Source organism: Branchiostoma lanceolatum, chromosome 13, assembly GCF_035083965.1.
Source record: "Branchiostoma lanceolatum isolate klBraLanc5 chromosome 13, klBraLanc5.hap2, whole genome shotgun sequence".
NCBI classification, from domain to species: Eukaryota; Metazoa; Chordata; class Leptocardii; order Amphioxiformes; family Branchiostomatidae; genus Branchiostoma; species Branchiostoma lanceolatum.
This window is the reverse complement of record NC_089734.1, coordinates 3,357,269-3,372,227: the sequence shown is the minus strand read 5'-3', so window position 1 is coordinate 3,372,227 and position 14,959 is coordinate 3,357,269. Positions and strand designations below refer to the sequence as shown.

General features: G+C 47.0%; 2 protein-coding genes across 2 annotated transcripts; both read left to right on the top strand.

Annotated features, from left to right (window-relative positions):
• On the top strand, positions 1–8,906 carry LOC136447116 (mucin-2-like). The gene is made up of 7 exons (XM_066445808.1): positions 1–270; positions 331–454; positions 487–751; positions 2,241–3,858; positions 4,908–4,974; positions 5,267–6,729; positions 8,784–8,906. The coding sequence occupies exons 1-7, from the start codon at positions 1–3 to the stop codon at positions 8,904–8,906; spliced, it is 3,930 nt and encodes a 1,309-aa protein (XP_066301905.1).
• Positions 8,907–8,916: 10 nt separating this feature from the next.
• Positions 8,917–14,159, top strand: LOC136447114 (mucin-2-like). Its single transcript, XM_066445807.1, has 5 exons — positions 8,917–9,403; positions 9,670–9,814; positions 10,160–10,250; positions 10,726–13,420; positions 13,753–14,159. Exons 1-5 carry the CDS (start codon positions 8,917–8,919, stop codon positions 14,157–14,159), a joined length of 3,825 nt encoding a protein of 1,274 aa, XP_066301904.1.
• The last annotated feature ends 800 nt before the right edge of the window (positions 14,160–14,959 follow it).

Here is a 14,959-nt window from a genome sequence, read left to right as displayed (position 1 = left end):
ATGGCAACAACAGATCAAAGCACTGTCACATCAACTCTTGAAGAGACCACAGTGGCTGGGACGACTCTAGCAGAGACAACCACTCTTGGATCGTCGCCCGCCATGTCTTCAACACAGAGTGCTTCAAGCGCACTTGTCAGCACATCTGAAGTTCATTCAACAGAAGGACAGTCTACATCACATCCTTCAACAGCCACATCAACTGAATTGAGCTCGACCAGCAGCTCGACAACTTCAGGTCAATCGACAACGCCGTCCGAATCTACAGCTGTAGAACAAAGCACCACCGCGCAAAGGACTACGATCCCTACAATGCGGGGAACAACAGAGCAAAGCACTATGGCGCCAACCTCTGCAAAGACCACAGTGGCTAGTACAACTACGGAGGGGGCTAGCACATTGGGATCGTCTTCCGCCACGTCTTCAACACATCGTGCCACAAGCACAGTGAATGGTACGTCGGAAGGTCATTCCACTGTTGTACAGACTACAGAACACTCTTCCACTGGTACAACATATGGAATCAGATCGACCACCAACAGTGTAAGAAGTTCAGTCCAACCAACAACACTTTTGGAAACGACATTGCCTGGCCAAAGTACGACTGCCCGAAGAACCCAATTTTCAACAGTTCAGGCAAGTACAGAGGAAACCACTTTGACGTCTTCAGTTCGAGAGACAACTTTGGCTACAACTGCAACGGTGCAGACAAGCACTGTAGAATCGTCTACGCCAACATCTACAACGATGAGTACAACAAGCTCATTTCCCACCACTTCAGAAAGTCGTTTTAGTGTTGGACAGTCTACAGGGTACTCCCCCACTGCTAAAACAGAAGGAATCAGCTCGACCACCAGCAGCTCAAGAACTTTAATTCATTCGACAACGCCCGTAGAATCGACATTGGCTGGCCAAAGTACGAGCGCACAAAGAACAACATTTGCTACGTTTAAGGCAAGTACAGAGCAAAGCACTTTAACGGCTACTGCTCCAGGGACAACTTTGCCTGCTACGACAACGGTGCAGACAAGCAATGTACAATCGTCTACACCGACATCCAAAAATTTAGAACCAAGGACCACAAGCGAACTTGGCAGTACTGTGGTGGCAACTACGGAGCAAAACGTATTAACATCTACCATTCAAGAGTCTACGCAAAGCACCGTAACATCAACCATTCAGCAGCCTACATTCGATGATAAAACTACGATACATTCTAGTACAGAGAAACCTCTCACATTCACACATTTACAACAAAGTACCACAAGCACGCCTGGTAGCACAGTGCAGGTAACAACTGAACAAAGCGATCTAACATCTACCCCTCCAGAGTCTACCTACTCTGACGAAACTACAGCGCACACCAATACAGCAGAACCGTTGACAACCACACATTTACAACCAAGTGGTGACACAAGTACATTTGTCAGTACAGTGCAGGCAACAACGGAACAAGGCGATCTAACATCTACAATTCAAGAGTCCACATCCATTGACCAAACGACAGTTTACTCTAGTACAGAGGAACCATTGACATCCACTCATTCACGACCAGGTGCCACCAGCAGTACTGCGTTGGCAACTACGGAGCACACTACACTAACATCTACCCTTCAAGAGTCTACTTTCGCTGATGAAACGACGGTACATTCTAGTACAGACGAACCTTTGACATCCACGCATTCACAATCAAGTAGTGCTACAAGCTCATTTGGCAGCACAGTGCAGGCAACAACGGAACAAAGCGATCTAACATCTACAATTCAAGAGTCCACATCCATTGACCAAACGACAGTTTACTCTAGTACAGAGGAACCATTGACATCCACTCATTCACGACCAGGTGCCACCAGCAGTACTGCGTTGGCAACTACGGAGCACACTACACTAACATCTAACCTTCAAGAGTCTACTTTCGCTGATGAAACGACGGTACATTCTAGTACAGACGAACCTTTGACATCCACGCATTCACAATCAAGTAGTGCTACAAGCTCATTTGGCAGCACAGTGCAGGCAACAACGGAACAAAGCGATCTAACATCTACAATTCAAGAGTCCACGTCCCTTGATGAAACGACGATTCACTCTAGTACAGAGGAACCATTGACATCCACTCATTCACAACCAAGTGCCGCCAACACACTTGGCAGTACTGTACTGGCAACTACGGAACAAACCACACTAATATCTACCCTTCAACAGTCTACTTTCGCTGATGAAACGACGATGCTTTCCAGCACAGCAGAACCGTTGACAACCACACATTTACAACCAACTACCGGACATGAGAGCTCAGTAAAGGCAACAACGCAACAGGTCGCCTTAACATCTACCATTCAGGGGTCCACTACAATCGAGGATGAAACAACGGTGCATTCCAGTACAGAGGAACCGTCGACACCCACACAAAGTGCCACAAGCACATTTGGGAGTACCGTGCAGGCAACAACGGAACAGAAGTCTCCAACATCTACAATTCAAGAGTCAAACTTAGCTACTGAAACCACAATGCACTCTAGCACAGAGGAACCATTGACACCCACACACTCAACGCAAAGTACCACAGGCACGCTTGGTGGTAGCACAGTACGGGCAACAACGGTCATTCTAGAGTCCACCTTTGCTGATGAAACCACAGTGTACTCAAGTACAGAGAAACCTTTGACAACCACGCATTCAGAACCAAGTGGTGCCACGAGCACATTTCGCAGCACAGTGCGGGCTACGATGGAGCAAACCACTCTTAAACCTACCATTCAAGAGTCAACCTTCGCTGATGAAACAACTATGCATTCTAGTACAGAGGAAACGTTGACATCCACACGTGCACAGCCAAGTGCGACAAGCACGCTTGGTGGCACAGTGAAGGAAACAACGGAACAAAGCGCTTTAACATCTATCATACCAGAGTCCACCTACTCTGAAGAAACCACGGTGCACTCCAGCACAGAGGAACCGTTGATAACCACGTATTCACAGTCAAGTATCACAAGCATACTTACAAGCACAGAGCGAGCTACGATGGAGCAAACCACTCTAAAACCTACGATTCAAGAGTCGACCTTCGCTGATAAAACCACAATGCACTCTAGCACAGATGAAACATTGACACCCACACACTCAACACAAAGTACCACAAGCACACTTGGCAGCACAGTACGAGAAAGAACGGCCATTCTAGAGTCCACCTTTGCTGATGAAACCACAGTGTACTCAAGTACAGAGAAACCTTTGACAACCACGCATTCAGAACCAAGTGGTGCCACGAGCACATTTCGCAGCACAGTGCGGGCTACGATGGAGCAAACAACTCTACCATTCAAACCTACCATTCAAGAGTCTACCTTCGCTGATGAAACGACGATACATTCTAGTACAGATGAACCATTGACATCCACACGTGCACAACCAATTGACGAAAGTACACTTGGCAGCACAGTGGTGGCAACAGCGGAACAAAGTACCCTAACATCTGTCAATCTAAAGTCTACAGTTGCCGAGTTAACCACAAGACACTCCAGTACAAAGGAACCGCTGACATCCTCACATTTACTGCCAAGTGGTGCAACAATCACACATAGCAGCTCAGTGCAAGCGACAACGGAGCAAAGCACAATAGCATCAACCCTTCATGAGTCCACAGTCTCTGATGAAACCAGGATGCACTCCAGTACAAAGGAACCTCTCACACTCTCACATCCACAACCGAGTGCCAAAAGCACACTTGTTGGCACAGTGCGATCAACAACCGAGCAAAGCAGTCTAATTTCTACCAGTCAAAAGTCCACATCCCATGCAGGGAACACATTTCCAACCCTTGCACCTACAACAGAAGAAAGCACGTTGTCATCTACGGTACTAAGTAAAGAAACTACCATTCAGACACATTCAACAGACATACCACTTGACGAAACTACGACATTATCGACAAATAGAGTTGCAAGACCTTCAACTGAGTATCCCACTACCACACATCAAACAACACTCCAAACAACTCCTTTTGCAGTGCCAACAGGCACAACTGTTCCTATACTTTCAACCGAGGTGCCATCTACATTTTCACCCACACAAGAAAACAAAATCACCACAGAGACTGCCAGTACATTAAACAGGAAGCACACAATTATATCTGCAGCCAGTACATCTTCACTTCACGACAAAACAAGTCAACCCACTATTGACCACACAACACCGTCTTTTTCCATTGTGACCACACGTCCAACAACAATGACATCGTCACTTGGCACTACCACCGACTTCTATACTGCATCCACGAAAGAGCAAAGAACAAGCTCGGAAACTCTTACTCTGTCAACTTCAAAGGTAAGCTCTCAAACGCCAACCAGATTCCATTTGTTGACCTCTACAATTTCACCATTCACGACAGAAAGAACACAACATACAGCGTCGAAAGCTGGTAGCACATTTCAAACCCTTCCTCTTACAACAGAAAGAAGCACACTGTCCTTAACATTACCCACTACAGAAACTTCGACTCAGACTAGTATTACACCGACAACAGACGTAGCAATCTCAACAAGGACGCAAGATAAGTTGTTTACAACTGACGTTGACAGCGCGACATCTGAGCATACCACTACTACAGATCACACGACAGTGACAATGACTGCGTTTGAAGGGTCAACATCTAGCTCTGTGTTCGACCTCTCAACTGTAGCGTCAACACCATTTTTACCTACAACTGCTCTATTCACACAGGATCATGAAATCACCACCGAGACTGACAGTGCTACAGACAACAGAGACACAACTATGTCTGTGTCAAGCACAGATATAACATCCACAGTCCAAGGCAAAACTAGTCGTCCAACTGCTGGCTACTTTTCAACTGTATCCACGCGTCCAACGACGACTATGACAACGCCCATTCTGGCTACCAGTAGCATGAGCTCTACATCCAAAGCAGAGCGAAGAACGACTGCAGAAACCACTACAATGTCTACTTCAAAGGTAAGCTCACAAACGCCAACTGGGCCTCAATTATGGAGCTCTACACTTTCATCGCTCACTACAGAAAGTTCACAACAGACAACTCCTGCATCGACGTCAATACCAGGCAGCACATTACAGACACTTGCCGCTTCTACAGAAGGAAGTACTCTTTCGTCGACTTTAGCCAGCACAGAAACTACCACTCAGACCACTCTTCCACCAGCAACAGACATACATCTCTCAACACCGACTCAAGTTACATCGTCCACAAATGCTGAAATTGTGACATCAAAGCATTACACTATTACAGATCACACAACACTTCGAGCAACTGCGTTCTCAACGCAAACATCAACCAAGCCTTTACCTACCACTGCTCTACCCACACAAGAACACACCACCACGGGCATTCCTCGTACTACTGAGACCTCATCAACATTCAAACCTGGCAGCATGTTCCCAACGCTTGCTCCTACCTCAAAGAGAAGCACTTCATCATCAACCAAAGTCACCACAGAAACAACCTCCGACACTACCTTTCCACAAACAACTGACCAATCACTCTCGGTAACCACGCAAACTACATTGTCTACAAGTGACGTTGGAAGATCGACAACCAGGCGTTCCACGTCAACGTATCACACTACATTACCAAGCACAGTGCAGGCAACAACGGAACATACCATTTTAACATCTACTATTCAAGAGTCTACCATTGCTGATGAAACCACGATGTACTCTAGTACAGAGGAACCGTCAACATCAGAACATACACCAGAAAGTGCAACAAGCACTCTTGGCAGCACAATGGCGGTAACACGGGAACAAACCACTATAACACCAGCCATTCAAGAGTCTACCTTCCTTGATGAAACGACAATGCACTCTAGTACAGAGGAACCGTTGACAACCACACATACACCACAAAGTACAATAAGCACATTGAGGACCACAGTAAAGGCAACAACGGAACAAATCTCACAAACATCTACTATTCAAGAGGCTACAGTCACAAGTAAGACCACGATACACTCTAGCACAGAAAACCCGTTTGCATCCACACAACCGAGTGCCACAATGACGGTTGCCAGCACAGTTCAAACAACACCAAACGCTTTAACATCTACTCTTCAAGGGTCTACTGTTGCTACTGCAACCACAGTGCACTCAAGTACAGAGGAACCGTTGACACCGACACATTCCCAGCCAAGTGGTGCCACAAGCACACTTGGCAGTACAGTGCAGGCAACAACGGACCGAACCACACTAACATCTACCAATCAAGAGCCTACCTTCGCTGATGAAACGACAATACATTCTAGTACCGAGGAACCGTCCACATCCACACACTCACAACAAAGTCCCACAAGCCCATTTAAGAGCACAGTGCAGGTAATAACGGAACAAAGGTATGAAACATCTGCCTTTCAAGAGTCTACCTTAAAGTTCGCTGATGAAACGACAATGTACTCTAGTACAGAGGAACCGTCGACATCAACACATTCAAGACAAGATGCTACGAGCACACTTGGCAGAACAATAATGGAGACAACTAAACAAACCAATCTAACATCTACCACACCTACATTCGATGATGAAACGACGATGCACTCTAGTACAGAGAAACCGTTGACATCCACACAATCACAACCAAGTGGGGCCACGAGCACACTTGGCAGCCCAGCACAGGCAACTACAGAACAGACATCTCTAACATCTACAATTCAAGAGTCTACCGTCGCCGGTGAAACGACGATGCATTCTAGTACAGAGGTACCGATAACATCCACACCTGGCAGTACAATAGTGGCAAAAACTGCACAAACCACTCTAACATCTACCATACAAGAGTCCACGGTCGCTGATGAAATCACGATGCATTCTAGTACAGAGGGACTGTCGACGCGAACACATTCGCAGCCAATTGCCACAAGCACACTTAGCAGCACAGTGCAGCCAACAACAGAACGAACTACGTTAACATCTACCATTCAAACGTCCACCTTCGCTGCTGAAACGACGATACATTCTAGGACGGAAGAACCGTCGACATCCACACATTCACCACAAAGTGCCACAAGCACATTTAGAAGTACAGCGCAGGTAACAACGGAACAAAACACTCTAACATCAACCCCTCAAGAGTCTACATTCATTGATGAATCGACAACACATAGTACAGAGGAAACGTTAACACCTACACATACACAACCAAGTAAACTTGGCAGCACAGTTCAGGTAACAACGGAACAAAGGACACAAACAACTACTATTCACGAGTCTGTCCTCGCTGACACCACGATACAGTCTAGTACAGACGTACCATTTACATCCACACTTGGCACTATTACACTTGGCAGTATAATAGTGCCAACAACGAAACCAGCCACGCTTACATCTTCCATACAAGAGTCCACAGTTGCTGATAAAACCGCGATGCACTCCAGTACAAAGGAGCCGTCGACATCAACACATTTACAACCAAGTAGCACAAGCGCATTTAGGGCCACTGCGCAGGTAACCACTGAACAAACCACTCTGACATCTACCATTCAAACGTCCACCTTCGCTGCTGAAACGACGATACATTCTAGTACAGAAGAACCGTCGACATCCACACATTCACCACAAAGCCCCACATCAACCCCTCATGAGCCTACCTTTATTGATGACACGACAACACCTTCTAGTACGGAGGAAACGTTGACATCCACACATACACAACCAAGTGGTGCCACAAGCACACTTGGCAGCACAGTACAGGCAACAACGGAACAAAGCACTGTAACATCTACCATACAAGAGTCCACAGTCGCTCATAAGACCACAGTACAATCTAGTACAGAAGAAATGTCGACACCAACATATTCGCAACCGATTGCTTCAAGCACACTTGGTAGCACAGTACAAGTAACAACGGAACTTAGTACTCTAACATCCACCCTTCAAGAACCTACCTACATTGATGAAACGACGATGCACTCTAGTACAGAGAAACCATTTACAACCCCACATTTACCACAAAGTGCGACAAGCACAGTGCAGGCAACAATTGAACAAAGCACTCTAAAATCTACAATTCAAGAGTCTACCTTCGCTGATGAAACGACGATACATTCTAGTACCGAGGAACCGTCGACATCCACGCGTTCACAACAAAATCCCACAAGAACATTTAGCAGCACAGTCCAGGCAACAACAGTGAAGGCAACAACGGAACAAATGTCTCAAGCATCTACAATTCAAGCGTCTACTGTCGCAGATAAAACCACGATGCACTCTAGCACAGAAGAACATTTGACCGCCACACATACAGCACAAAGTGCCACAAGCACATTTAGAAGCACAATAAAGTCAACAACGGGACGTCGAAGCACAGTTAAGGCAACAACGGAACAAAGCACTCTAGTATCTACTATCCAAACGTCTACAGTCGCTGATAAAACCACGACGGTCTTAAGCACAGAAGAACCGTTGACATTCACACAATCAAGTGCCATAAGCACGCTTGCCAGCACAGTGCAAACAACACCAAAAGCTTTTACATCTACTATTCGAGGGTCCTCTGTCGCTGCCACACGCCCACTTCGCAGTACAGTACAGGCGACAACGGACCAGAGCACACGCACATCTACTATTCAAGAGTCTTCCTTTGCTGATGAAACTACGATGCATTCTAGCACAGAACAACTATTGACGTCCACACATTCACAACCAAGTGCCACGAGCATATTTAGGAGCACAGTGCAGGCAACAACGGAACAAAGCGATCGAACATCTACCATTCAAGAGTCCACATCTCTTGATGAAACGACGATTCACTCTAGGACAAAGGTACCGTTGACGTCAACACAACCAAGTGGTGCCACAATCACCCAGAGCAGCAGTTTGGTGGCAACTACGGAACAAACCACGCTAACATCGACCCTTCAAGAGTCTACTTTCGCTGATGAAACGACGATGCACTCCAGTACAGAGGAATCTTCTACATCCACACATGCAAGACGAGGTGCCACAAGCACATCTGGCAGCACAATAGTGGCAACAACTAAACAAACCACTCTAACATCTACCACACCTACCATCGATGATGAAACGACGATGCATTCTAGCACGTTGACACCCACACATTCACAAGCAACCAATGCCACAAGCACACTTGGCAGCACAGCACAGGCAACAACGTTTACATCCACACTTGGCAGTACAATAGTGCCAACAACGAAACAAACCACTCTAACATCTACTATACAAAAGTCTACAGTCGCTGATAAAACCACAGTGTACTCAAGTACAGAGGAACCATCGACACCCACACATCCACAACCAAGTGCGACAAGCACACTTGGCAGTACTGTGGTGGCAACTACGGAACAAACCACACTTACATCGACCATTCAGGAGTCTACTTTCGCTGATGAAAAGACGATGCATTCTAGTACGGAGGGTTTGTCTACATCAACGCATTCAAGACAGAAATCGACTGAACAATCTGTCAGCACAGCACCACAACAGTCAACATTGTCTACTGCCGTAGACATAGCATCAACGGCTAGTTCGCCTCGCATAACGCTAACCTCACAGCGACCAAACTATACTACCTCCAGTACATCGTCAATTACGTCAACTCCTAGTATGGTATCTACACAAGAAAGCACACGGGAGGAAATAACCACTCGCCACACTGTCATGCCGACTCATACTTCCACACAGACATCTGCAAAACCAAGTACTCAGGAGACTGTTGGCAGGTTGCCGTCCACCCAGTTTACAACTGCAACCTTGCCTTCTACTACAACCTTCACATCAACGCAATCATCCACAACACAGGGACAACCGACACAGTCCACTATTACAGGCCAGACAGAAATTGCTAGTACACCACGTACATCGCATCGACCTACCTACACTACTCCCAGCACGTCGTCAATTTCGTCCACAACTGGAGTGACATCTACACAGCAAGAAAGTACACCAGAAGGAACAAGCACACATCGAATGTCAACCACCCCGCCCATCACAATTTCAAGCTCGACGTTAGTACTGACAACATCACAAGAACATTCGAGCGTGACGAATCATATCTCCACCCACGCATTTTCAAAACCAAGTACTCAGAAGACCACCGGTGGGGCAACATCCACTAAGCATTCAATGACAACCACACCTTCTATAGAATCCTTTACATCCACCCTACATTCAGCTACACCTGCCACCACACTTACCACAGAAAGTGCACCAACATCGACACAAGAAAAGTCCAGATCTACGTTAGCAGAATCAACAGCACGAATGTCTGCTGAACGCAGTACCGATGTAGACCAAGTAACAACAGCCTCCACTGCACGCCAGGTATTTAGAACACGCACTAGTACTTAATCTAATATATCACAATTTACGAACACCATACGAACAACAGATTAGACATTGTTACCACCAAAGGTTACACCCACCACGTTTACAGCACTTACTACACAAGCAATAGTTGTGTCCACTCAAAGTCAATTGAGTGATCAATCTGACATAGCAGCAAAATCTGTCGTTGAACTGATATTAACAGCTTCTGCACAGACACCATCTCCACTACATCATTAACCAGTCCAAACACTGACTTGGCATCTACAAAAAAAGAAGGCACACAGATCAAAACAAGCACACACCGAATTTTGACCATATTGGCACCACTTAACATTTCAAGGACAATCATACCTTCCTCAATAATTGAAATCTTTTTCAAATAACGTTACATCCTCTCATGTTTCCACACAGCAATCACAGGCACAGAGTACTCTGGCGACAACTACCAGGGCACCTTCTACAGAGGTGACAACTAGCGGGGCACCATCTGCAGAGGTCACAACTAGCAGGGCACCTTCTACAGAGGTGACAACTAGCAGGGCACCTTCTACAGAGGTGACAACTAGCAGGGCACCTTCTACAGAGGTGACAACTAGCAGGGCACCTTCTACAGAGGTGACAACTAGCAGGGCACCGTCTACAGAGGTGACAACTAGCAGGGCACCGTCTACAGAGGTGACAACTAGCAGGGCACCGTCTACAGAGGTGACAACTAGCAGGGCACCGTCTACAGAGGTGACAACTGCAGTCCCGACATCTACGCAACTTCTTACTGTAGAAGCAACTGCAACTACCACTGAAATTGCACCAACAACGACAGGGGGACTCCTCACGTCTACTTTGACAGAAACAACAGAGCGAACATCTGCCAGACGCACCACCGATGTTGGCCAACTAACAACGATCTCTACGCCTGGTGTTCCTTCGACGACAATCGGAGACCTTTCGTCTACGTCCGTTCTTATATCCACACAGGCATCCCCAACGCCAGGTTCCCTGGAAGCCACTAGCCGAACACCGCCTACAACTCCTCCAAAGACAGTTGTGCCATCTACAGCACCCTTTACATCGACGCAACTTCCAACTGCAGCTAAAACTACATCTACTACAGATATTATGCCAACAACGGCAGAAGGGCTGCTAACATCTACTTTGAAACAAGCAACAGAGCGAACATCTGCCAAACACAGCACCGATGCGAACGAAGTGACAACGCTATCTACGCCTGGTGCTTCCTCAACAACAATCGGAGACATTTCAACTACGTCCGTTCTAACTTCCACACTGACATCTCCATCACCAAGTTCCCAGGAGGCCACTAGCCCGATACCACCCACAACTCCTCCAAAGACAGTGATGCCATCTACAGCACCCTTTACATCAACGCAACCAACTGCAGCTAAAACTACATCCTCTACAGATATTATGTCAACAACGGCAGAAGGGCTGCTAACATCTACATTGAAAGAAACAACAGAGCTAACTTCTGCCAAACACAGCACCGATGTAGACCAGGTTACAACGTTCGCCACTGCTGGTGTTTCCTCCACTAGTCAGGTACTCAGCACGACAACCTCTCTACCTACTGAACCCTTCACAACAACGCAACTTCTCACTGCGTTGGAAACCACATCTGCTGCAGAAATTGCTCCAACAACGACAGAAAGGCTACCGACATCTACTTTGACGGAGACAACATCTGCCAAACACAGCACCGATGCTGACCAAGAAACAACGTATTCCACGTCTGGTATTTCCTCCACTAGCCAGGTACTCAGTACTCGAGCTACCACGTCGCAGCTTACCAGTACCAAACTAACATCGGCACAGGCATCTGTATCGCCAGCATTAAGTACTTTGGCCCAACCTACAACAAGAGTAACAATAGTTGCATCGACCTCGTATGAACTTGGCTTAACAACACCCGGACAAACAACACAGTCTACCGTTGCTGGGCTGACGTCAGGAGCAACCGCACCTCACACATCACGGCAACCTAACACATCGCCTACTTCCTCTTGCGCATCGGTTATCACTTCGACTACTGATATGGCATCTACAAAAGAAGAAGCGACCACACGCCGAATGCCCACTTCTACGTCTCCTTCGCTTTCAACATCGTTACCATCAACAGCAGTTGAAGAATTTTCGAGCATGTCCACTGGTATGTCCATACAGTCATCAAGTACTCGGGGGACTCATACCATGGCACCATCCACTCTTATCTCAACGACAGCCTCTTCGCCCACTGTACCATTCACAACAACGCAACTTCCCACTGCGTTAGAAACCACATCTGCAGCGGAAATTGCTTCAACAACGACAGAAATGCTAGCCACATCTACTTTGACAGAAACAACAGAGCCAACTTCTGCTAAACACAGCACCAATACAGACCAGGTTGCAACGTTCACCACTTCTGGTGTTTCCTCCACTAGCCAGGTGCTCAGTACAACAACCTCTTCGCCCACTGTTCCCTTCACAACAACGCAACTTCCCACTGCGCTGGAAACAACATCTGCAACAGAAAGTCCTCCAACAACTGCAGAGAGCCTAACCACATCTACTTTGAAAGAAACAACAGAGCTACGTTCTGCCAAACGCAGCAAAAATGCAGACCAAGGGACAACGATCTTTACGTCTGGTGTTTCCTCAACTGCAAGTCATGTATTTGGAACAACAACTCCATCTAAAACATCTCAAGAGACGAGTACTAAACAGGCACCAACACAGACAACGTTGTCACCAGCGTCCAGCACTTTGAAAACAGCCACACAGCAAAGCCCAACTACCACGTCTCCCCCAACTTCAACATCGTTACCATCGACAGCAATTGAAGAACTTTCAAGTATGTCCACTGGTCTGTCCGCAGCTTATGGACCAAGTACTCAGGGGACTTATAGCAGGGCACCATCCACCCAGCTCAGCACGACAACTTCGTCGCCCACTGTACCCTTTACAACAACGCAACCTCCCACTGCGCTAGAAACCACAGAAATTGCTCCAGCGTCCAGCACTTTGAAAACAGCCACACAGCAAAGCCCAACTACCACGTCTCCCCCAACTTCAACATCGTTACCATCGACAGCAATTGAAGAACTTTCAAGTATGTCCACTAGTATGTCCACAGCTTATGGACCAAGTACTCGGGGGACTTATAGCAGGGCACCATCCTCTTCACCCACTATACCCTTCACAACAACGCAACCTCCCACTGCGCTAGAAACCACAGAAATTGCTCCAACAACGTCCGAAAAGCTGCTCACATCTACTTTGACAGAAACAACACAGCAAACATCTGCCAAGCGCAGCACAGATGCTGACCAAGAGACAACGGTCACTACGTCTGGTGTTCCCCCCACTATAAGTCAGGCATTTCGAACATCTGCTTCTACTGGAACATCTGAAGAGACGAGCACTAAGCAGACAATACCACAGACAACGTTATCGCCACCATCCAGCACTTTGACAGCACCTACTACACCAACAACAACAGCAGCATCTACACATGGAGGAACAAGTTCTCAAGTAACCATTGGTGGAGCACCATCCACCTATCTGACCACAACAATGTCACCATCAACTGTACCCTTGAGAACAACAGAACATCCGACGGGAGCAAGACCCACAACTACTCAAGAAATTCTACCAACAACAGCCGAGGAGCCGTTCACGGATTTTCTGCCAACAACGTCCGAAGGGCCAGTCACAGAACTTCCACCAACAACAGGAAAGGGGCCATTTACGTCTGCCCCAACAGAAACACCAGAGCGAACATCTGCCCAAAGCAGCACCGATACTGGCCAAAGGACAACGACCTCCACGTCGGGTGTTCCCACCACTAATCAGGTAACGTTACTTACTACTCAATCTAGCACATCGCTACATACCAGCACCGAACAAATATCACCACAACCATCCTCGCCACCAGCATCTACTACAGGACGAACTAAGGAGGCATCATCAGTTGCCTCAACACCTGATTACTTCACAACACTCAGACAACCAACACAGTCAACTACTACTAGGTTGTTATCTACAGTTAGTACACATCAAACATCACAGCGGCCCATCACCACCACATCAGATATTACTTCAACCACTGACATTGTGTCTACACGAGAAGAAAGCACACGGCAAGAAGCGAGCACATTTCAAAGTCCCACCTTTACGTCTCCCACTACTTCAAGGTCAACTGTACCCTCGACAACATTTAGATACGTTTCGACCCTTGCTACCACTTCTACCTCTGCTACCACACAGGCATCTCCAAAGCAAAGTACTCTGGGGACCACTAGTAGGGCACCATCCAGCAAATTCTCTGCAACATTATCCCAATCCACCGTACCCTTTACATCGACCCAGCTTCCAGCCACATCTACCATAGACATTGCACCAACAACCACCGGAGGGATGGTTACTTCTGCTATATCAGAGACAACACCAAGGCCATCTTACAAACACACCACACCAAGGTCTATCTTACCCTCGACAGCATTTACAGACGCTTCGACCACGTCTACCCTTACTACTAAACAGGAATCCCCAGATCATAGCTCTCTGGAGACCACTAGTAGGGCACCATCCAGCAAATTCTCTGCAACATTATCCCAATCCACCGTACCCTTTACATCGACCCAGCTTC